General features: G+C 41.7%; 3 protein-coding genes across 4 annotated transcripts; all 3 read left to right on the top strand.

Moving 5' to 3' along the window:
* Window positions 1-384: 384 nt before the first annotated feature.
* On the top strand, window positions 385-4,470 carry vgll1 (vestigial like family member 1). The gene is made up of 4 exons (XM_041944206.1): window positions 385-632; window positions 2,290-2,486; window positions 2,574-2,927; window positions 3,798-4,470. The coding sequence occupies exons 2-4, from the start codon at window positions 2,297-2,299 to the stop codon at window positions 3,833-3,835; spliced, it is 582 nt and encodes a 193-aa protein (XP_041800140.1). The 5' UTR covers window positions 385-632; window positions 2,290-2,296; the 3' UTR covers window positions 3,836-4,470.
* Window positions 4,471-12,170: 7,700 nt separating this feature from the next.
* On the top strand, window positions 12,171-19,367 carry tmtops3a (teleost multiple tissue opsin 3a). The gene is made up of 4 exons (XM_041944305.1): window positions 12,171-12,558; window positions 13,460-13,788; window positions 18,505-18,738; window positions 19,143-19,367. The coding sequence occupies exons 1-4, from the start codon at window positions 12,171-12,173 to the stop codon at window positions 19,365-19,367; spliced, it is 1,176 nt and encodes a 391-aa protein (XP_041800239.1).
* Window positions 19,368-21,089: 1,722 nt separating this feature from the next.
* Window positions 21,090-23,063, top strand: cd40lg (CD40 ligand). 2 transcript variants are annotated; one of them, XM_041943484.1, is made up of 4 exons: window positions 21,090-21,411; window positions 22,003-22,030; window positions 22,139-22,219; window positions 22,348-23,063. In XM_041943484.1, the coding sequence occupies exons 1-4, from the start codon at window positions 21,211-21,213 to the stop codon at window positions 22,725-22,727; spliced, it is 690 nt and encodes a 229-aa protein (XP_041799418.1). In that variant the 5' UTR covers window positions 21,090-21,210; the 3' UTR covers window positions 22,728-23,063. The 2 variants fall into 2 exon arrangements, with proteins under 2 accessions (XP_041799418.1, XP_041799417.1); XM_041943483.1 differs by having other exon boundaries at window positions 21,093-21,411; window positions 22,136-22,219; window positions 22,348-23,056.
* Window positions 23,064-24,170: the final 1,107 nt, after the last annotated feature.

The following is a 24,170-nucleotide window of genomic DNA, read 5'->3' as shown; positions in this document are numbered from 1 at the left end:
TAATGTTATTCTGTATAAAATATTGTAGCAATTGAAATAATCTTATTATTTGCTAACATCAAATTTTCACCATCAGCAAATAACTACAGTATTAGCATTTGCATGTATACACTGATTCTCTTATTAGACTTACGTTTCCTCATTTTTGTCTTTGTCTCTTAAAAAATTTATATTTACTTATATTTAAAATTATTTAGTGAGTCAAAGCTCCTAGAAACAAATCAGCTCCAACACTGACTTGTTGCAGTGGAAACAAGCTGCTGTATATGTTTCTGACAGTGCGGCAGGGGAATGTTTTAATAAGGTGTCATTTAGGTTCAGGAGGAACTGGCTGGATGACATTCTGCTCATAGCTGCCTGCATTCAACAAGCATCACACGCCCTCCCAGGCCCACACACCAAGGAACTCTAGAGGCCCAGTGGGCGAAATGTTTCGTCTGTAGAAGAGAGGACGAAAGGAAGGACACCTGTCGCTGGCTCTTCAAATCGAATAGATGACTCTGATGTTTAAGCTCCAGCTAAGCGACCAATTTGTTTTTTCCAACAAATTAGGCCGCTGCTCACATCAGCTTTGATCGACCAGTCAATGCAACGACGCCCTCCCTGGTCGTCTTTGGTCAATCATCAGTCCGGTAAGAGGAGCAAGTTCCTTCAAATTTAATTGACACAATGGTTTATATATATACATATACATATATGTATATATACATATACATATATATATATATTAGGGATTTTTTCTATCTGCATTATGGGATGGATGTAATCTGATGATTTACACTTCAGTCAGTCACTTACTGTTTCCCCCAAAAAAGGAAACATTCATTACACATTTCAGCTCCATTATCAAGACAGCAGTGCAAACCCACACAATATATTTCTTATTATGTTAAAAATGTAACTATAATCTCAATCTTTTGGCAGATTGAACAAAGTGATTTTTTTTCACATACTGACATTTCTTAGAAGTGATAATTTGGTGCTGGAGAACACGGATTGTGCGCGCCATCACCTGATTTTCATGCCTTGTGAGTAAAATATGTTTGTACTAGACCTGATTTCTGAGCTGTAAAAGTCACCAGAATGAAAGGTCTGCTTTACACGCATGCTGTTTGTGTTACTGTCTGTGTGCTATAATCAGCCTGTTTTTAAAGGCAGCCGTCAGCAGTCCATGTAGTGAGTCATCAGGGGCAAGTTCAGATTAAATTGCTTTAGATAAGGAGAGACTTTAGTTCGATTTGCCTTTTCAACAGTACAAAAGGTTATAAGAAACATATTCAAATCACTTTTGACTACATGAAAATGTCACCTCATTATTAAAGGAGCAACATGTAATTTAAATTGCAATTTTAGTCTGATAAATAAAGTAAACTCACAAAATGTCATAAGAAGAAATATGCTTACACCTATTTTCCTTGTTAAACAGAAAAATACAACCATACACCTTTTGAATTCAAGTTTCTCTCTTTTACCAAGCTGAGATGCGCTTAATTGCCTTGTGAGCTCATCGTCAAACACAGTTCATTCAAACAAAAAGAGACAAAAAAACTCACAGAAACCATCTTGGTCTGTCTGTCCGCTCTTCCAACAATCGCCAACTCTGGTTTGGTCGAAATTAACCCTTAATTAACTGAGGGAGATGTGAAAATATCCTGGCTTCACATGCTGCTTTTCACGCCTCTCCTGTTCCCGCCTGCCGTGTCCTCAACAACCCCGGAGTCAGTCCTGGTCGGAGCTGCTGTGAACCACCTCCTCACTGCCTTCGCTGTGCTGTGGTCAAACAGGTTCAATCCCAGTCCAGCTGTAATTCACTGGGAGCCTGCTGAGCCCAGTTCCACTGCTCACAGTGTAAACACCAACACCTCCAGTGCTCCAAGCTCCTGGACCAGGCAGACTCCAAGCAGCTAATAGGGCCGCTAGCTGCACAGCTAACTGAGCTAACTAGCTATTGACAGCTAGTAGCTACAGCCATAGATAGCTACGGCAAAGAGCACAGTGGGCAGCATTTTTGCCTTTTATTTGTTTGGACTAACCTTCGACAGGTGGCCAATTGTTACATATTGCACCTTTAAAAATAGACCAGGTGGTAAGTAAATACATCCTAAAGTGAAAGTAAGTAGAGCGATGATGACACTCACTTATCAGCATGAAAACAATAAATAAAAACCTTTTCACCATTACATGCAAAGAGAGACCAAAGAAAATGTGGACAGCCATGTTGTCTTTTTTGTGGCTGTAAATACAGCAGAAATATCAAATCTGTCATCCTGTTTTTCTCTTCCGTCACAGCTGACCCATGGAGGACAGAACCGACAGTCCGATGGCTGTGAAGGTGGAGAAGCACTCGCAGTACGTCATCCTGACTTACTTCCAGGGGGACATCAACAGCATGGTGGACGCTCACTTCACCCGTGCTCTCAGCAAAGTCTGCGTGGCCTCGGCGCCAGCTGCAAAAACAAAGAAAATGTGTAAAACTCTTAAACTGGGTAAGCGCACAAAACCAATACCAAAACCAAAAAGGACAGTCAGTCCCATTCATCCACCCTACATGACTTCTTCCTTTGTCCCCACAGAAGAAGCCAGCCCCTGTCAGGGGAGTGACGACCCTTACTCCGAGTCACAGGTCCCGCCTGTAGGACATCTCCTGACCTTCAGCCCTATGGACGATGCTCCTGACTCATGGCACTCATTCACCTCCAGGCCAGGAGAGGGCCCGGGACTGCCGTCGATTGCGTACTCTCTTTCCCCAGAAGGCTTGAGTCTCACTGGACAGCAGTACGCCAGATCCCTGCTCAACCTACTGCATAATGACCACGGTGAGCTGGGACCCAGCATGGCTTCCAGCTCTAAGCCAGAACTGCTTCCCAGCTGGACGGTGCCACAAGGATTTAGAGAGTCAGTAGACCCTGCAGTGGGCTTTGAACCTGGTAAGCCTTCAGCCGCACGAGAACATCTCTAAAAATGTATTGCAACAAGTAACACAATTAATTCTTAGACAGACGAATGGATGGACTTTAAGGTCTGAAGGAGATTTCCAAAGGTCTTCAAAACAGCATCAGGGTTATCTCACCTTAGACTGGGGACTTCAGATTGTTAACAAAAGGCCTGCGTAACAAACTAGGGTTAACTAGGTTAAATAGATGTACTGAGATGCATTATGGGAAGTGTTTTTGGCTCTTGTCACATGGGGTTCCCGAAAAACTTGGCACCGGGGTCAGTGCCTTGCATCCTGCGCCACACAGTGCTGTAAGCCTGACACGCATTCTTATCGGCTTATATTGGGTCGACTTTTGGATTTGGACTGAAGTCAGACCGCAGTCTGAAAATAAAAGCTCATCGTTGACCTTTGGCCTTACACTGGATTCAAACTCAGGTTTCCTATCTGTGTGAAAGTCCTTATTTATCCTCCCTGTATGGACCGTCCTCCTCTACATCACGTGCCTCATGAAGGCTTTCTGCCAGAAAGCCCAGAAGGCAAACTTGTCTCATAACCGCCCGAGCGGGCTTATGAGACATACTTTCAGTTTCCACATACCTAGGCATGAGACCAAATATACAAATTAGGAAAACAACGTTCACTCAGACAGTCACTTGTCACTATCTGATCCTATCTTGAGTACTTGTTGAGTATTAATGGTTAGTTCCTGCCATTCTTACACATTTTTTGTTCATTTGTGCATTTTATAAGAAATGCTACACAGTGAAAAAGATAAAATATGTGTACTACAGTCTAATTTTACTCAGCATGCATCGCAGTGCTGCTTAGAAACCGCTTTTTTTTGTATTCTCTCTGTCAGGACGGCGTCTGGACAAGAAGGACTTGTACTGGTACTGAAGAGAGAGCGGCTGGAGCAGCTTCAACTACACCACCTACATACCTGTGGCCCCGTAAAGCCACCTGGCTTCCTGTTCACTGGGGCAGCTGTCAGACATTTTCTCGTCAAACAAGCCTGAGTGTCATCTGAGAGCACACACGGGAGAAACAGCAGTGCTTCCTTTCCCTGCCCTGCTCCTTCCACGTCTCGGTAAAATGACCTCAGCTCCTCAGTATGTACTAACTGGAACACACTTTCTGAAAGGGGACACTCTCTGACAAACCTGTTCTGCAACTCAGTCATTCCTCCTGTGGTGCTCAGAGCACTGTGTATGTTGTTGTTTGGAGTTGGATGAAGGGCATTTTCTCTTCGTGGGCCTACACCAGTATTAAGTTAACGTGTGAACATTATGAGCCTGAGTGTATAAATATTAATGTCAAGAACAGTCTACAGTTCACTTGGATGAGTTTTTCTTGCTATGAGAATATTTTATGTATCCAAACGGTTAAAAAAAAGTGAAGTATAGTGATGATGTGTTAATGAGTTTTTTTCTTTCTGTAAAACTGCAAACTTAAAGCCATCTTCAAAGAGTGGAATGTACAAAAATGTAATCATACACAAACCTAAATAAATATTTGAGCAGACAAATCAAAAATCTCAAATGTCCTTCACTGATGAACACAGATAGCAACTTATTATAACAATATATTAATGTGTAATATGTGAATTAAGGTAAAGAGGTATCGTAACACGTGCTTTGTAAAGCAATGAGCATCAGACAACAAACCACACATCAGAGAAAGAGCCATACAATAACAGCTATAATACTAATCATAGAATTATGACTAATAATAGAACAGTATATGAGATGTAAATATGTATGATAGTACACATTATATAATTGTATGCTAGTATATGGTGTGTATGTATATAATCACAACAATATCTATATAACAATAATAGAGATATGATAACAGCAGCAGTATCTACATGTATCTGTCAGCTATAGTTGGGCCTGGCAGTTACTTTTCAGGTCAAATTTGATCTAAAACACACCATAAATTTGTAAAATATGATGAATTATTGTAGATTAAAGCATGCAGACAGGGACCATTCTGTACAATGAATGCAGGACTTTTGCTTGTAATGGAAAACTACCTTGAACAATGGTGACAAAATGTATTTTGTCCTACAGATTTATTCATTTAAGTGACATTTTCCCCACAATGTAGTTTAATAGACATCTGCGTCTGTGTGAAGTCAATGGTGCAAACCCATTAGAGCTACATTAGAGTGCCACTCAGACAGTGAATCGTTGAATGGCCAGTGTTCCCAGCAGAAAGTGTCAGGCTGAGATGTGCTTCAAATGAGTCTGCACACGCTGTTTTTCGAGGACACACACCGTTCATCATCATCACATCCCTGATTTTCTCGGCTCTATTTCTTCCTCTGCCTCCTCACACGTCCACACGACCTGTTTCTTTCAGTAACCCAGGCAGAGGCTGGTGCAAAAGGTAGCCTAATTAAAAATGTCGAGACAACAGTGGGTGTTTTTAGAAGGAAAATCTGTCATTTGGAGCACGTTCACACCTTGAGTTTGGCTCTCTCTGAACTTTACCTGAGGCTTTGTGACGAGCTTTATTAAACTTTTACACCTAGACAGCACTTTTTTAAAGGTGTTGACAAGATAAATTAAGTTTTTTTTTTGACTTGATGGATGAAAATAGGCCATGTAAAATTTAATCTAGGCTAATAGAACACTGGTCATTTTAACATTATCGAGTTTTGGAGAACATGGCCACAGTGACAACACTAACATGTTGATGTTTAGCAGGAATGTTTGTATGCATTTATGACTGTATGCTCACAGACCTTTTGTGGTTGGTTGGTTGATAATCTTTTCAGCAGTAATTGCTATTTTTTGATGTAGCAAAAGACACTAAAGGCAATGGACTCAGCTAAAAACAAGCCTCACTTATTCTGTTTCTGACCACGTTCTGGCCTTCGCCATCGCTCAAACACTGACATCCATAGAGAAGTTTGGTCTTATCTTGAAACGGAGCCTCCGCAGATTATTTCCACATCTAATATGTTATGTTCCACTTTGGCACGATATGAAATGAATAAATTCCCATTTTTGTTATCTTTGCTGCCATCTTGACTCTGAGCCTGGCAGAGATCTGAACTCCACTGAGTGCACTCCTCTAGTTTTTCAAATGTATGTGCGTGGAAAGGGAATTTAGGTGCATTATATATGAGTTCCCCACACTGTTGGCATTTACTGAAAGATGAAAAGCACAATAAAACATTCAGCTCTGTTTTCAGTTTGGACCTTTTGGACACCAAAGCCTTATTCAGACTGCCAGCCCTAATCCATTTTTCGGCTTGTCCAGATTTTACCCAGATTGATTTTAGAAAGTCTGGACAGCAATAAAAACACATAAAATGTGATTTTTGAAAACTGGATCAGAGCCACATTTGGAGGCTCAGATTTCCTAAAGCCTCAGTCAGGACGCTCTCGTCACTCAAGTCAGATTTCAAAGTCTCTTTCGCGTCACTCGCTACCCGACACACAGGCACAGTATGGAGGACATCACAGAGAACAACGGTCTTCTGCATCATTGTGGTTCTGTCTTAGTATCCACAGCAGCAGCATTCATGGCCACAGATGGAGGAGCAGTCATCTCCACATGATGGGTGGGTGGATTATTGATTGTGTTACGCTAATATTAGTTTCTTTCCATCTGGTACTGTATTGATAATGGACGTGTTACCAAATGGGCCAGTTGCGGGGCTGTTCCAGAGTTGCTCATGGACCCCAAGCCAGGTGCAGGCATTGGTGGAATAGATTACCTTTCACGTGTCTGTGCTCGGGATCCCAACATCTCATAATCAGTCCAAGGCATTAACCAATGCCAAAACACCTCAGCTGTCATCACGAAGGAACACACACATAACACATTTGTTGGCAAAAATAATGCACAAAAGCATATGGACATGATGCCCACACAGTCTGTATTTAGATTTCTTTACACAGACTATATATAGAGACATCTTCTCCCAAGCTGGACCGAGCTGGATCCATTCATCAGCTCAGTTAATCAGTGTATCTACCACCTGTTGAACGGCGAAGAATGCAGAATAATTTCTGCGGGTATCTGGTTATGTCTTTTAGCCTTACAGGCATCCAGGCCCAGGTCAGGAACATCCTCCAGCCAGCCACTGACCCATTCTTTCCAAACGATCATCTGCAGAACATTCATCAGCAGTTCATTCTGATCTTTTCTGCCAGTTGGGGTTTACGCTGTTGTCGGGGATGAGTGCTATCACAGCAGTCTCCCCCTGCATTAATGTGCCCTCTCCTGAAAATAACTTCCTGCTGTGTTGATTACAGCATCAGTAACACAGGACTCGGTGGTCCTGATAAAGCAGATCGACATGTGCTTCTTCTAGGGCCACCGTGAGGCAGACACTAGTGGTTTTGAGTGAAATGTCTCAGCAGCTATTAGGTGGATTGGCACAAATCCACAAAATTTGGCACACTCATTTGTGTCCACTTTAGGATGAACTGAAATAAGTTTAATGATCCTTTAAAGCACCAGTGTGTCGCAGTTAGTGGCATCTAGCAGTGAGGTTGCAGATTGAAACCAACTGAATACACGTTGTTTCACCTTCCCCTTCCAAGCACCTAAAGAGGCCAATAAAAACAGGAGAAATGCCCTCTCTAGAGCAAGTATTTGGTCCGTCCCTTCTGGACTACTGTAGATACAACATAATTGGCACTTGGCTAAAGCCCCTCCTACCAACAGCAACCACCCAAGCCTGTCAAGCCTTGCATTTATGTACATGTTGAAGTGGCGTGCTTGAGTCTGTAAGAAGAGCAACACTCTGTATCTCAAGAGTTTTGAGCGTGGCATCTTTTTTGTAGAGAGAGCAAAGGCAAAACCTGCTCTAACCTAAGATGCAAATGTAGCTTACTGCCTACAGTAGTAACCAAGCATTATCTCCAAAGGCAATGGCCATATGTTATAAGCTGTCTACATTATTTTGCGGGGTTGCAGGTTACATTTAAAAAATACCTGCTCAGGACCAACACATCCACTGTTTGTGCACAGGTTTATGTCAACCTGTGAGCCAAATGCAACTATATCAGTATTTAGCGCACTGATGGCAGCTCAGTCCTGCTCTGTGTTTGTTCTGGGGATGTTCACACTCCAGCAGCTGCAGCCAAACATCTCCTTCCTCCTCCTTCTCCTTTATAAAAGTGAAGCACACTGTTTGAAAATATGAATGCAATGAAGCACAGCCGAAATGGAAGTACTGTTTTTACTCCATGGTAAGCATCCAAACAATTCAAGAGAAGAACGTTTTAATTAGCCTACATTTGACTATTTTTATCTTTAATACCATGCCATGGGGAGACACTCTCTACACTGAAATACACTAACAATGCTGCTCCCTTCTATACATTTAAGGTTCAACAGCTGCTGAGGATGCTGGTGTTATGCCTGGGACACGTTGCTTTCGCCTCAGGCTTTTAGCATGGTGTCATGTAAGCAGCCATCAGGACCCATTAAGCCATTAAGACCCTTTTACAGGGCTCACATTTTGAAGTCACATGGAAATGTCAGCTGAATCATAGAGTTTAAGCATTAGCATTAGCTTATATTGGCGGCATAGAAAGGAGAATCCTGCTTTTGTTTACCCCTGTGATGAATCCTAGTGTTACTGTGAATTTCAGTGGTAAATCTGCCAACGTTGACACTGTAAACTCTGTGTGTGACAGGCGTACCAGCAGCAGGAGGTTTAGCAAAGGCACAATTATGAATATAAAATTTTGAATAAATTACTCACGATTATGATTTGATTGACTTGATGTTCTGTTGCCTTTTAATTCCTCTATTATTCAGAGACCCTGTAACATAAAGTGATTTTGGAAGAACAGTTTCAGTATCACTTTTAATGTGATAATTTGACAGCACTGGAAACTTATTGAAGCTGGTATTTAACACACTGTGGTCATTACGACACTGTATTTAACTGTACTGACAATAGGATTGGTTTTCCTGCTGAATCCCATCCTATCAGTGTCTTTTTAGATTTTTTTTCTCTTGTTTTGGCATTTCTGCTTTATTCAGACATTGACAGCTGGAAAGAGAGGGAAAAGTGAGAGAGAGGGATGCAGCAAAGCCAACTCAGACAATCTACGCTTGACAAAAGCCATCCAGTGTTATAATCTCACCCACTAGCTGCACCACAGCTTTGTCTGTTAGGCATCCTGGTGGTATTTGCCTGAAATGATACCCACAGTCCTTTGATTATGAATTTATGTCTACACTCTCTAGCCGTTCCTCCAGGATCAGCCAAGATCATTCTATTGATTGATTTGCTCTGCATGTCGGCCCTGTTGAAAGTATTTTGTGTGATTAATGGACAAAAATATCTTGAGCGTTCACGGTGAGCTTGTTTGGTACTTTGTGTTGCAGACAGACATCAGCTGATTTCTATTTCAAAAGAAAAGCAAATGGAAAATAGTCCTCTGTAATCAATCTGTACTGTACTACTTAGCGTTTTTGAGGTTTTATCTTTTAAGTGTACAAACATGACAAGCAGAATAATATGGAAAAGATCGTCCTCTTCTTTTCAATACAACTGGATAGCTCTTCTTAAACTGATATTTGTTCAGATGTAATTCATTCTGTTGTCTGTTGTCTTCAGAAGTCTGTCTACAGTTAAGTCAGCTAATTATTTCATGCTTCCTGGTTCTTTTATGTTCTTCACATCATAATATGGGCTGACTTTGCATTTTAAGAATTCCCATTTTATGCACATGCTATAACCTCCAAATGGTAAAGAGAAGTGAACTGCATGGTTCATGCTGCAGTTTAAGTGAACTACATTCCTCATCCCCTCCTCCAAAATGCATGCATGATATCAACAAACAGATTAAATCGGAGTTACGTGAGCCATCCTGGAGCATTTCCTTTTGGTTTCTAATATGTCTGGATAACCCAGAAATGTCAAGGGCAACTTTTCAAGAGGGATTTGGACTACAGCTGCCTATAAATTGACAAAAAAGCAAAGAAACAACTAAACAGGAGGTCATAACAACCTTTAAATCTGTGAGAACCTAAAACAGTGAAATAACAGTAAGTAAACAAAGTGATTTTTTATTTGTGATATTAAGTAGCTTATGTCAATTCAAAGTCATGTAACTTGTAATATCTATCTATCTATCTATCTATCTATCTATCTATCTATCTATCTATATGTATGTATGTATATATATATATATATATGTGTGTGTGTGCTTTAAGGAGATCTAAAGGATCAGATGTGTTTTCTTTAGTCAAAGCAAAGAAGCTGCTAAAAAAAGCAATTAAAAAAAGCCCACAGATACAGAATGTCTGTTGCAGATGAAATAATGAATAAGAAGCAGTGGAAACACAGCACAGAGTGTCAGTCTAAACGAAACCCTGAATCTAAACAAAAGCCTGCAAGCTCAGTACAACAGCAGGTGCCTGTTAGGAGGATACTTCACTCCTCTATGCCTTACAGGGCTCACATGGAGTCAGCGGTGTAAAAACGGCAGAAGCTGAACAAGCTGCAGCAGCTATGGATTGGAGGGCTTATTGTTAACAATTTAAGGATCTTTCTGGCATCTTTTTTTTCAAATATCCCAGAAAGATGATTGACAGCAGGTGTGGAGGAGGACCCGTTCTCCATTCCTCCAGGAGGCAGGCATGAATTCAGAAAGCCATGCAGACTTGAAAGTATAATCCCTCTTCCTCCCTAGTGTCAGGTGTAATCAGGCTGATCTGAGGAGGAAGAGGACGAGGGGATTGGGTCTGCAGTGATGATTGCCCATCGAGCTTGAAAGCTCGATGGACAAGCCAATGATGCTGATTGCAGAGTGGGAAGAGGTGGCATTATGTGTTCACGGCTGCTGCGAGTTTCCAGCTGACACCGGTGGCCACGGCAATTGAGATTGACAGAGGTCTCCCCTGAGATGCCGGTGTGAAAGAGCAGAGTGACGTCAGTCCCTCGTGTCATGTATCCACTGTAATCTCACATCCCATTTTTACTGTCTCTGTCCTCAGCATGAGCTAAACACACACTGAGAGATCTAATGTGTGGACACAGATAACAAAACATGGTGTTTGGTGTGAATCAGCGTCAGATAAAATTAATTTCATTGTTATTAGTGTCTGTGACCTGTCGTCTGAGTCTGATTTGGTTTCAATTTTGTTGGAAAGTAAAGTAGGAACAGCAGAGAAGGAAATGGCCAAAAAAGTGACAGTGTTTTGCTTTGGTATTAAAGGACCACACTGGTGTTTTTGCACATTTAAGACCGTTTGCTGCAACTTATATGTTCTTTACATTTCTGCTAAACATTTGTTAGGATTTGCTCACACTCATCCATTGATCTGCTTTTGCTGTTAAAGAGATGGTGTCATTTCAAAGCAAAGCAAAAACTGAACTTTGACAACTTAGATGTAGATTTTCCGCAGGGATTCATATCTGAAGAGAGCTTTAAATCAAGTTCACGCAATGCAGAAATGAATGGGAACTAGTGGTTCACTCTAAGGAGAATTTGAAAACTGGTAAATGTGATGTGGATGGGAAAAAACACTGGAATGGTCCTTTAAATTTGAAAATTGGTTTATTGTACTGGAGGCTGTGCAGAAAAGAAAGTGCTGAACAGGTGCGAAGCTTTCTTTGTTGGTGACTTACTTTGTGCTCAATTGAACCAGCTGTATGCAGCTACTAAGGCAGTCTGGCACAGAGAGAAGCAATGAATATGAAACGCACAGCTTAGCGAAATCATGCAACTAAAGTTTGTATTTCTGGAGCGGAACAGCCAGACTAATTCCCCCCAGTGTGACTGAAAAATTAGAACTTCATTTTGGACAATCGCTTAATCTGTCCTACATCTGCAGTGAAGACTCCTAAAATCCAGTGGAAGTCGGTGTAACTCTGCGAATTTGCTTCACGTCTCAGCACAAGGCATTGAAAGGCGTTGCAATTGCAGCTGGAAAGCAATAAATTTGGGGGATTTGCTGTATTTACACAGGCCATTGTGATCAAAAGGACTCATTATAATAACTGGAGTGACTCTGGGAAAGAAAGAAAAAAAGAAAGGAAAAGTGTTTGTGCGTGGCAGAGAGAAGGGGGTGGAGGTATTTACATACATTATAGAGGTGCAGGTATAAAGAAGTGCACAGGGCACACTCAACTCTCTCCACTCTCTAATAACTGTGTTGTATTGGCCCTCAGCGCGCGGAGCTGCTGCACGGGGGCTCCTCCGTGTCTTCGTCCAGGTCCTCTGCAGCCCTCTGCTCTCCTCTCACTGCTATGGTCGTGCACATCCGCGGTTGCAATTTCAGCACCACGGACAGTTCCCTCTCCAGCTCCAGCCTCGGCACCGACGCCTCCACCCTGCGGGACTCCGCGGCGCCCCAGAGCCCCGGCGGGCTGAGCCGGACCGGCCACACGGTGGTGGCAGTATGCCTCGGTTTCATCCTAGTGGCGGGCATCCTCAGCAACTTCCTCGTTCTTCTCGTCTTCGCGAAGTTTCGCTGCCTCTGGACGCCCATCAACCTCATTCTGCTGAACATCAGCCTGAGCGACATCCTCGTGTGCGTCTTCGGGACGCCCTTCAGCTTCGCTGCGAGCCTGCACGGGAGATGGCTGATAGGGGAGCACGGCTGCAAGTGGTACGCGTTCGCCAATTCCCTCTTCGGTGAGTGACATGTGCGATGGATGCAGATGTGGAACTTTTTTCTGTCTGTTTTTGCTTTTTCACTCGTGTTGAATGTATATATATATATATATTTTTTATTTTTTTTTAATGCAGAATTCAGAAAGTTGAAAGTCTGCCGGGTCATTAGTTTCCATGTATGCATGCGTGTCTGAATCAAATTTCATTGCAAAAAATGCTGCAGTTGTTCAGACTTTTCTCTCAAAAGCACAAATTTAACCTCATGGTGGCGCAACAGGAAAAGTAGGAGATTCAGTGGGAGCCGTGAATGTGTGTACAAGGAAGGAAACTGAATGGCAGCACTTGAACATTCATTTTTCCTTGAAGGTCTCTGTCTCCATGTCTCTATTAAAGGTGGAAGACAGCGTTTCCATCACACACTCAGGAGAGCTGCTGTCAGTCACAGCGCTGGCCTTCAGTCAGTTCTGCCACTAATGTCTGCACTATAATTACTCCCCTGACACAGTGCGTTTAGTGCCCACCTGTCTGACAGCCGACAGGACCGACAGCAGAAAGGAAGCTAATGCTTCTGTAATTCTGCACACTGCAGATCGTCATGAGGGTTCAGTATCATGATCCAAGTGAAATGAAGGTCTTCCTCTGGAATAAACACATAACAAAAAGCACAATTACACTTTTTAAAAAAGAATTTTAAGGATTTCTGCACTTAATTAGTAGCTATTTTTTAATGACAATAAGAGTGCCTGTTGAAGAAGTCATTTTCCAGTGAGTGAAGTCTTGTTGGTGAGCAGATTGGGTTACACAGGCTGTTCCTGCACCATGCGCTCACTGGCAAGCAGTGGGTTTAGAGCTGTGAATGAGAGGGGGGTCATTTCTTATCATTGTGTCTGCTTTTCTGTCCTCTCCTCTCTTGCCCTTGAAGGGATTGTGTCCCTGGTGTCTCTGTCTGTTCTGTCCTACGAGCGTTACACCACCGTGCTGAGCTCCTCGGAGGTTGACATCTCAGACTTCAGGAAGGCCTGGTTCTGCATCGGAGGCTCCTGGCTCTACTCGCTCCTCTGGACCTTTCCGCCCTTCCTGGGTTGGAGCAGCTACGGGCCCGAGGGACCCGGCACCACGTGCTCCGTCCAGTGGCACCTCCGTTCACCCACCAGCGTCTCATACATTCTGTGTCTGTTCATCTTCTGTCTGCTGCTGCCCCTTCTACTCATGGTCTACTCTTATGGCCGAATCCTGGTTGCAATCAGGAGGGTGAGTTCATACTAATCTGTTAAGTCAAGTAAGTTGAGTAGTTGAGGTTTTTGAAAATTATTAGAATAGAATAGACAACTTTACTGGGGGGACACAACAAAGACAGTTCACACACAGAGACATGCAGAAACTGAAGAGCTTCCTCTGCCATGGGATCCAATGCATGAGATAAAAACCATAAAAAAAGTCGGTCTGTCAGAATAAAAGGTTACTAGTGCTAAAATTAAATCAATGAATACATATAAAAACAGCAGCAGACACTAATATATAATAAAAAAAGTCATTTGTTCAGTAAATGAGAGGATGGACTGCTGTTCATCCTGCTGAAGGTGGTTTTTCACACGAAGGGTCCTGAACTATTAATGTTAGGTACTTTTAGGGGGGCTGACAATATAGTTAGAAGTGAGTATCTGAAGTATATAGTTTAGAGAATATTATAGATCCAAGAGGAAACTGACAAACTGAGGATGAGACTGAGAAGATGACTCTGCTTCTTCAGCAGGATGGACAGCGACATGGATTTATCAATACACAGCACAGTTACTGATATTTCAGAGCCATGATCGGGGTCTTGGATTCTACTATATTAAATAAAACAAGCCCTCTGCTCCTGCTCTCTCTCTGTTAGGGGACGGCAAGTTGTCAAGGGGGATATATTTTGGTCATTTTGCTTACAAAGGGGATGGAGACTCTCCTCGGCCCCCCTTTTAATAACATATTACATGTAATAACATATAATGTAGGTCAAGAACTATTTCGTCTGAGTATTTGTGTACCCATATTTAAGTACATTATTTCTTATCCATGTGGAAAAAGAGAGGGGGACACCCCAACACACAGGAGAAAGTTGCTGAACAGCAGGTGGCAGCTCAGAGTTAAAGTGTCTTAAATCTAAATTTAGACATGTGTGTCATTCATATGCAGACGGCGTATCTTTGCCTACAGTTTGCAAATGTGTTTTCAATTATCTCTGTCATGCTTTGACAGTAAATCCGCCCTGAAGGTCGCTGAGATGCTTTACTTTCCGCTTGACGGAAGCGTTTCCATTAGAATCCACGCGCTCCCCGTTTTTAGTCATCAGTGGTTTGCTTGTGCCTCTTTATCTGCAGCATGACAATCCCAGCGAACGCGTTGCATCATCCCTGACATCACATTCAGGAACGATTCCCTGATAGTAAACAACACATTCACAAAAATTCAGTATAACACACACTTAGCACAGCATGTATAGAGCTGTAATTTCCTCAGGGTGACATTCCCGCTCGGCTGTGACGCCTTAACAGCTCTGCCACAGTGGGCTCTGCTGTGGGTCTTGAGCCGTCAAGGTGTTTTTAAGACATAAGATCACAGCTCAGAGGTTGAGTGATGGCTCTCAGACTCCCACTAACACTTGGTCATGTGTTTTCAAGGAAATTTAAGGAGCATCAAGCCAGATAATCTAAGAAGCCACAGCTCTGTGTTTACAATCTCATAATCAATTTACCCAGCAGGAGAAGGAATGAGGGGCAGCGTCCTCAGGGGAGGGTATGGTGTGTGTTCATGGCTCCCAGTGACCCCCCCTCAGTTTCCAATAGCTCATCTCCACCTTTGCGGGGCTTACATAAACCTGCCCGGACACACATAATTGCTAATTAAGGGCTCTGAAATGGTGTTGGGTCCCTCCATGCACTTTGTAGCTAAAACTCCTATCAATGAATCACCCAGAGGGTATTTTTAGATTGTGGAAGCAACTGGTTACTATTGGATACATGCTATTATATAAGCACGTCAATTTTTTTTAAACTTGGTGCACCCGAGGGAGTCAGAGCCGAGACGGGCTTTGCAGACTTGATTACTGTACCGGTGAATGGGGGCTTAGCCGTGCGCCTGTGAGCCTCCGACCGAGAGCCCCGCCTCAGGCTTTTCTTAGAAACTGAGCAATCAGTCTGTGGATCCTTCTGCCGGTTTCTCAAAGGTGGCTTAAAGTGACACGTCAGAGGATGACATTTATATCGACAGCATCACTGTGGTTCAAGATGGGATTTTTTTTTTCTCTGCATGACAGCATCGCACCCAGATTCCACCTCATGACGCACACTTTTAGAGATTTACTGTTCCATTACTGTAGCTTGATGAATTGACAACAGGCATGATTTTATTCCAAAGCGAAAGATTGAACTGATAAAACATATTTATTTGCTGGATCACAGTTTGAAGCGCTCCTTGAGTCATATTTAATCTCTCTGCTCACATTATTGGGATCATGCTTTGCTTTATGTCCGATTTTAGATTTAAAGCAGAGGAAAAGTTCAGCCATGCAGAGGTCACTGCTGATTGGACATTGTCAGGATAGTAATTACATTACATGGGAATCCAGGAAGCAGAGCAACAGAGGTTATGACCAAATATTATACAAGGTGAAGTGTAATTGAGTGTGTGTGTGAGATGTGCAGTAGTTTGACAGAAAGGGCAGGGTCGTCTCTTCTGGAGGACCTCTTCCACCAGGCAGACACCCTCATTTATTCATGAGGAACTGTGATGAGCATCACGGTGGTAATTACACGAGACGGCAGCCACGGGGGTATGAAATCAATACAGAGGAGGTGGCAATCACCACAGCCAACATACTACTTGATCCACTTGGCCTATGATGCATCTGAGCTAATTTTACAGCACCTCAGTACATCAGGAGAAACCAGCAGGACGGACGTAATGAAACACATCTGAGCATGGTATAGTGGACATGCGGCTGCCCACCAAACTTCATTCATTCATTAATGAATGTAGCAACTGAGTCATAAATGTCAGACCTGCTCTGATTTGTTAGATAGTGTTAGCGCTGTTCAGAAAAAAACAGTTACAAACTAGTGGTGTTATGTTTGTAAAATGCTGCAAATCTTTCAAGCAAACACCCTGATTCCAAAAAAGCTGGGATGCGTTAAAGAAATAAAGCAGAATGTGGTAATGTTTTTATGTGTCACGGATGAACAAGGGACTGAACCCAGACTGCATAGAAAAAGGCAGAGCTGGTGCCGCTTCAGAAATCCGTTTAAATCAGTGACAAACAAAATCAAGACTGACAGGAAGGGGATGCAAGTGAGGGTCAGAACCACCAGAAAAAGTCCAAATCAGCAAATAAATCTAGCAAAAGGAGGACAAGAAGTCCAGGGGAAAAAAAAGCAAATGACCAAAATCTCAGGAAGCACAGGGAAACAGAAATCAGAGATACATGACACAAGATGTAAGAAGACCATCAGGCAAAGACAGTAAAAACCCTGGCTTCAATACACTGATGAGGCACAAACGAGGGACAGGTCACACAAATCAATTACAAAGGCAGGAAAACAGGAAGTTAAGGAAAAGATGCCACATGAGGTAAACTTAACATAAAACAGCAAATAGTAATACTAATCCTTTCTGACAATTAAAAATCAATTGAAAACAGTACAAAGACAATATATTAAACACATCTGATGCAGCAATATTTTTCAAACAAGTTGGGAGAGGAGCAACAAAACACTGGGAAAGTTGTGGAATGCTCCAGAAACACCTGTTTGGATCATTCCACAGGTTGATGGGTAACAGGTGATAGTATCATGATTGGATATGAAAGGAGCATCCTGGAAAGGCTCAGTAGTTCACAAGCAAGGATGGAGCGAGGTTCACCACTTTGTGAATACATGATTGTATAAAGGAGATTACTACATGGGCTCAGGAACACTTTGTTAAACCGTTGCAAAACTGTTGCTAATGAAATACATGATCAGCTGATGCATTATGGGGAATGTAGTGTATAATATAGCACTGAGTTGTAAAATATATATATATATATATATATATATATATATATATATATATATATATATATATATATATATATATATATATATATACATACATATATACGTATATACATATATACGTATATATGTATATATATATACATACATACGTATATATATATATATATATTTGTTTATCTACTGTGCAATAGAGCAAATACTGTACTTAATTTATCCATAACCATGTGCAAATATTTTTCAATATTTCTCAAGTACTTTCCATTGGCAATATATTTTCTATAGTCCTTTGTATAAAGTGTACATATACATAGTCAACTTCTTGTTTTGTATTTTTTTATTTTCCATTGCCTTTGCTATTTGTTATTTTTATTGATGCTGCCTGTTACACCAAATTTCCCCAGCTGGGGATAAATAATGTTGATCTTATCTTATCTTATCTTATGATCCAGGAGTTTGAACCATACAAGGGACAAAAATCATTTATTTATTTTTAAATTCTGATGGGTTAAGTTTTAGTTTGTAGACACAACAAACAATCTCAATGACGACTGTCTTTGCCCCTCAGCCAATTCATTTGTCTCAGTGTTCCCAGGTCTGATCCATGAGTGTGTCTTTCAATACTACCACTGGACGGCACTAAAGAAAGTTTATTCTGTCACTTGTGGGTGACAGAGTTGGTTTTGGTGATCAATCACAGAATGAATTGAGGCCATGCAACAAGACGTGAAATCAAGTAAAAGCACATAAATGCATGTTGGTGAGACATGAAAAATAGTTTCCTAAACCTGGCTCCACCTTCCTTGCACCCTCAGAGGGGCTGTGTTGGAAATGACACAAACTTGATCCTTGCTTTTTCTTTAACTGTGGTTAAAAAAAAAAAAAGATTGTGTCAACAGGTTAAACCTTTGCACCTCTTCCTCTTTCATGTTGGCAGGTGGGTAAGATCAACCTGCTGGCAGCTCAGCGCAGAGAGCAGCACATTCTAGTGATGGTGTCGTCCATGGTGTCCTGCTACATGCTGTGCTGGATGCCCTACGGCATCATGGCGCTGATGGCCACCTTCGGTAGGTCGGGACTAGTCACTCCCATGGCTAGCGTGGTGCCTTCCGTCCTGGCCAAGTTCAGCACCGTCGTCAACCCCGTCATCTACGTGTTCTTCAACAACCAGGTTAGAGCATCAGGATCGCTGTCTGCATTGCATTTGTCACCAGGCTGAAGTACGTACTCTGACTGGACACCTTCAGGTGCTACATGCAGCACACATGTGCCTTACTTGTGTCTGTAAAGCTCTGTTTCCACTACAGCTGTGTACAGGCCAGATGTTCTACTGAAGACAGACAAAGTTTGGACTCAGATTTCTTTGTGTTGGTAGATAGAGTACTTTATTGATCCCCTGAGGAAAATTGCAATGATGCAGCAATTCACATGTCACAGAACACACATATCTTACAGTAAACTGACCTGAGGTCGGTTAATCCCAGTTTTAACTTGATGTCTTGCTGTCTTCTGACCTGAAAATCATCAAATTCACACTTACTGGAAATGACCATAGTCTTTTGGGCTTTTACACAGTTTTCCAGATGCTTTTTGGCCTTCGTGAAGTGCAGCGGCGACCCCCAGGCTGTTCAAGGAGAGGAGCACACAGCTCGGAGGACATCGTTCCCTGGTTTCTTTCACGTCCACAGACAGGCCTCCCTCAGCTCTTCACAACCTCAGATCCTCGGCAGCTGCAGGAGCGCTGCCCTCTGCAGCCGCCACCATGACCGCCGCACTCTCGTCGTCCACTACACGCCGTAAAGGCTTCCCATCGTTTCATCTGACAGACTATGAAAGTTGAAACTAATGTGTCAGTGCAACTTCAAGACACAAACGTTCCTTCTATTGCTTCTATTTACATTTGAAGATGAATGTCTCTGTCTGCTCTTTCACATTTGAATGTAAACTCAGTGCCATGTGGTTCAGCCTGCGCTTTAATGCATATTTAATTTTGTTATTATTATTGCTTATTACTGAGCAAATTTTGCTAATCTTCCATAAATGCAAGTGTCCATGTGCATGTTTTGAATAAATGCCCTGAAAAAAAACGTGCATGCATTTGCTGCGGATTTGAGCAACTTAAAGCAGTCCTCCACTCTCTGACAGACTCTCAGTGTGTACACAAAGATTACAAATCAATGAATGTCTGTGATGGTTTCCATAAAACTAAAATCTACCCCAATTTATCAGTTAGACCAGAAACAAAGTCATTCTGAAGCATCATCTTGTTTTTTGTATCTTGATCTTTTACTTTTTCCACATTAAACCAGATAACACAGGATTCACAGGAGTGTTGAATCAAACCGCATAGCTTTTAGTGCCAGTTAACTTTTGTTGTTTAAAGGAAAGAAAAATAGGTAATTTAGCATAATGAAAATGTGACAATAAAGTAGAAAACAGATCAAAGGGGATTGTGGGATTTGAACGTGTTGCAGATTTGATGTATTTATATAGTAAATGTACATAGAAATACTAGTTGAGAATATTCTTAACCACTAGGGGATGCTATGAGCCATCTGCAGTCTCCTCATAGTGGTTGCATCACCGTAAACAAGTTGCTTCAGCTGAATTGATAAAAATGTTTTCTCATTTTGAGAAACAAAGAAAGTTTTTGTGGCTCAGAGATTTATTAATATATTCTACTGTATAATAACACTTTTACTATCTATCTATCTATCTATCTATCTATCTATCTATCTATCTATCTATCTATCTATCTCAGAAGCTGCGCTGACCTGCTGCACTGCAGAACTGACTTATTCTGTAAGCTTACAGAGACAAAACCATCGTATGACAGTGTTGCACAGTTCCAGCTGCTGAGCTGCATTACGCATAAGGCAACACTCTGTGACCACCTGATGGAAATGTGCCACATAAAGAATGTTTCACAGTGGCCCAGATGGGCTGTGTGGGCTCTGGTGGGTCTCACTACAGGTGAATGTGCCACCACAACCAAGCGCAGTTCACATGTATTGCGGTTCAGAGACCTCATCATGTACAGAGTGAATTCGGCGAGCTTTCAGCAGTAAAAAGTAGCCTTTCTGAATTCCTTGTTATAAATAACTGCAATTATCAAATTAATATAACAAAATAATTAAAGGTTAATGAGGGAAATGTGTTATTTCTGCTGCTGCTCTGGTCACTTGTCTGGACACGTCCTCTCAGACACAAAAAATTAAATGAAACCATTAAGCACAATACATAGGCCTTTGGGTCTAATGTTGCCTTCTTTAAATATTAAAATGGTACTATATGTCATGCTACATTAGTGTGTTAGTGTACCTTAATGGGAATTTGTTCTTCATTGGCCATAAATAGAAGTATTGCCACACTGACATAGAAATACTGAGTAATACAAGACCTCATGGCATCATGTGGCATATAGGAACACAGATCTGACACAAAGGAAGGAAGAAATGCAACAAGGTATTTTTGACAACACGCACACGTACACACATGTACACATAAAGGTCACAGCTTTCACAGATCTGCATGTAGAAGAGTTCAGAGCTTCCAGGAAGTCGCAAGAGAAAAACGCCGTCGCTTGACAGAGCTGCAGCTCAGAAGTGCATGGGATGTCACGGACGCCAGGCCTCTCTCCACCATGATCAACACTTACCAGACCAGCCTGGCCCCACCGCCAGTGCCTCCTCGCCTCAGCAGGTCCCACCCGGTCCTCATCCCAGCTCCGCTTCCATCACAAGGCCACAGCAAGTCTCTCATCCGGTTTTTGGTTGGAGTAGTGTTGCTGCATCTATTCCTGTCGGTTGGAGGATTCATCTATCTGTACCACAATGACAAAATGGTAAAAACAGAAAAGAAAATCTCTTATAGATAAAGACTTTTAATTAAGTACAGTTAAGATGTACTAGTATGGGGTGGCACTATCGTAGTGTTTCCAAAATTATTACAAGTTTAAATATTTCACTTTGAACAAGCGATGGCTTGAAGAAAAAGAGATGCTATTATTTTAATTAAAATTTATTATTAAACTTAAATTTTAAAATTAAGTTTGGATTTTCTAAAAAAAATTAAATTGATCTTTCAATTTCATTGCCAAACGAATTTTCATTTCAAAACATGAAGCAAATATACTGGGCACCGTGCGTGGGTTTCCTGACTTGCGGGTGTTGAAATAGACGTCTGCACATCTTCTGCTGGTTCACACAATTCGCTCCGTCTAAAACTGTAATAGTCAGGTCAGTGAAACAGGAAATGCTCTTAAACAAACAGACAAGTTGTGATATTCACAGCTCTGTGACTTGTTATAACACAAGCATCATTTGAACAGATAGAAAGATGTCTGGTTGTAAATATCCTACACATATAATAAGTATCTACAGTCAACATACTGCACTGGCTGTTCCTGATGTTCTACTTTTGTTCATTCCTGCAGGAAAAAATGTATTCAGCTGAAGGAAAAGGTAAATTCATTTCATTTATTTCTTCCTGAATGTAATTTTACACATTGAGTTTTATAGGAAAAGTCTCAACAATGTCTCTGACCAGATGTTTGTTCTCTTCTCCAGCAGCCTATCTGTCATCAGAAAAGCAGGAAACCTCCTATAAAACCTTGGCACGCATGACAGTCGCAGAAACGTCGACCCCTACATGTAAGAACTAAAAATGACATAGGATTTTCGAAAATGTAATAATGGATGGCCAAAAAAATCTATTTAGAAGTAAAAAAGTCGAAGAATTCTCCATAATGTTGCTTAAACTTGTCCCTCTGTCTCTCCAGCGGGTTATCTCACGTGGAACATGAACCACTCAGTTCGCAGGGGCATCAACTACTACCACAAAAGCTGGCTGACTATCCTGCAACCCGGTGACTACTACGTCTACTCCAGGGTGACCTTCTCCAAGGGCGACTCAAAGCGCCCCCAGGCCAGCTGGGTCAAGCTGAGGAAGAACGAGACAGCGGGGGAGAAGACTGTGATGCAGGCCTACTGCAGCCTGGACAGCCACAGTGGGTCTGCGTCGATCCCTCGCCTGTGCACAGCCACGCAGGGAGAGGTGATCACGCTGGAGAAGGGAAACCAGCTCAGTGTCTGGGTACCAGACCTTTCGCAGGTGAACTACGAGGAAGGAGCAACGACCTTTGGGATGTACAAACTGTAGGACTCCTCTATGAGCGTACGCATGGACCTGTAACTGAAGAGCGGGGGACTCATTGAGTGGATGGAAGCTACTGAGAACACTGTTAAATAGACTGGATCAATAATCAAACTAATTATTTCTGATCTCTTCTGTGGATTTCAGAGACAAAGACCACATTCCTAAACTATAATTTATTAAATCAGTTTTAATGTAGAATGTCTGTATTTATTGATGTAAATGGCTGTGAAATGAAACTTTGATATTTAATCTAAATCATTTCTTCTTTCTTTCTTTTGCGTGTTTGTAGACTAAAAATTAAATTAGACTAAAATTTCCAAACTAAGCACTACACATTTGATGTTTTCAGTGTTGGGTTACACTGCACATGTACATGAAAATGCAAAAATATCTTACATGGTGTGAAGGAAAGGTGCGTTTTCTGTAAAGCAAACAGCTTTTAGTCAGGTGAGCTTAACAAGTTAAACATGCCAAGTGAGAAAATTTAGTGAGTTGAGCTACTCAGATATGAAGCTTCATATTTGCTGCATGTTGCACTCCGGCTCAGTCTACACCACTATGGTTTTAAATTTCTAGGACACAAGAAACCACATAGCAGAGATGGATTTAGCTGATGCATAACCACAAGAAACAGAACCACTAAAGATGCAGGTTGAAACCATTTTGATGGCATGTGTAAAGAAACATTTGCATCAAACTGCATCTTGTTTTCAGAGGTAGAAAACTCAAGAACCACAACTTCATTAACCCAATCACAAACGGCAGTCTTTCCATTTTTGTGATGTATTTTCCTTCGTTCCAGGCCACCTTTGGTTCCAAGTAATTTCCATCAAACTCTTGAAACGTTAAGATGCGTAATCCATCACAGTAAATGTTTCATTTCTGATGCAGTTTAAATGCAGACTGATTTAAACATAGAAGATCATAAAACTTTGGCACACGAGATTGCATTTGCTATGATGGATTACATAACTCAAGTAAGACTCAAGAGTGCTATTCGATTTTCATAAAACAGGGTTCGGACCAATGGCTCCTATTTGGCAGTAAAAAAAGGCATAAAAATGTGAAATGCCAACAGCGCAGAGATAGTTTTGAAATATATCAGAAATGTCAAGTAATCAGGATTCATATTAAATTGGCTAAAACATAAAAAAAAAAATCATTGTTCCTGTTAAGATCCACAGTCAGTTCAGACCGTGACCTAGTTTTTTAAAATTTAATTACTAACTACACCATAACCTGAGAGACGCAGTCTTCCACCTGCCTGGTGACTAATATGAAGGTTTTAAAAGTACTTGGTGAGTAATGTAAAACAGCTCTACCCACCAACCCATCCGAAGCGAAACGCGGTGGTGCAAGTTTAAAACGAGACATTACAAAACCTACGGTGGCAGAGCGCTTCACATATCACTGTTGTGGTTGAGCTTAACAGTATGGAAAGTGTGA

The sequence above is a fragment of the Chelmon rostratus genome, chromosome 9, assembly GCF_017976325.1.
Source record: "Chelmon rostratus isolate fCheRos1 chromosome 9, fCheRos1.pri, whole genome shotgun sequence".
Taxonomy (NCBI): domain Eukaryota; kingdom Metazoa; phylum Chordata; class Actinopteri; order Chaetodontiformes; family Chaetodontidae; genus Chelmon; species Chelmon rostratus.
This window is presented reverse-complemented; position numbering and strand designations above follow the sequence as displayed.

Coding starts and splice junctions, on each gene's coding strand:
- cd40lg (XM_041943483.1), top strand. CDS start 21,211: ATGATCAACACTTACCAGACCAGCCTGGCCCCACCGCCAGTGCCTCCT. Junction 21,412..22,002: donor TGTACCACAATGACAAAATG/GTAAAAACAGAA, acceptor TCATTCCTGCAG/GAAAAAATGTATTCAGCTGA. Junction 22,031..22,135: donor GTATTCAGCTGAAGGAAAAG/GTAAATTCATTT, acceptor TCTCTTCTCCAG/CAGCCTATCTGTCATCAGAA.
- tmtops3a (XM_041944305.1), top strand. CDS start 12,171: ATGGTCGTGCACATCCGCGGTTGCAATTTCAGCACCACGGACAGTTCC. Junction 12,559..13,459: donor GTTCGCCAATTCCCTCTTCG/GTGAGTGACATG, acceptor TTGCCCTTGAAG/GGATTGTGTCCCTGGTGTCT. Junction 13,789..18,504: donor TCCTGGTTGCAATCAGGAGG/GTGAGTTCATAC, acceptor TCATGTTGGCAG/GTGGGTAAGATCAACCTGCT.
- vgll1 (XM_041944206.1), top strand. CDS start 2,297: ATGGAGGACAGAACCGACAGTCCGATGGCTGTGAAGGTGGAGAAGCAC. Junction 2,487..2,573: donor GTGTAAAACTCTTAAACTGG/GTAAGCGCACAA, acceptor TTGTCCCCACAG/AAGAAGCCAGCCCCTGTCAG. Junction 2,928..3,797: donor TGCAGTGGGCTTTGAACCTG/GTAAGCCTTCAG, acceptor TCTCTCTGTCAG/GACGGCGTCTGGACAAGAAG.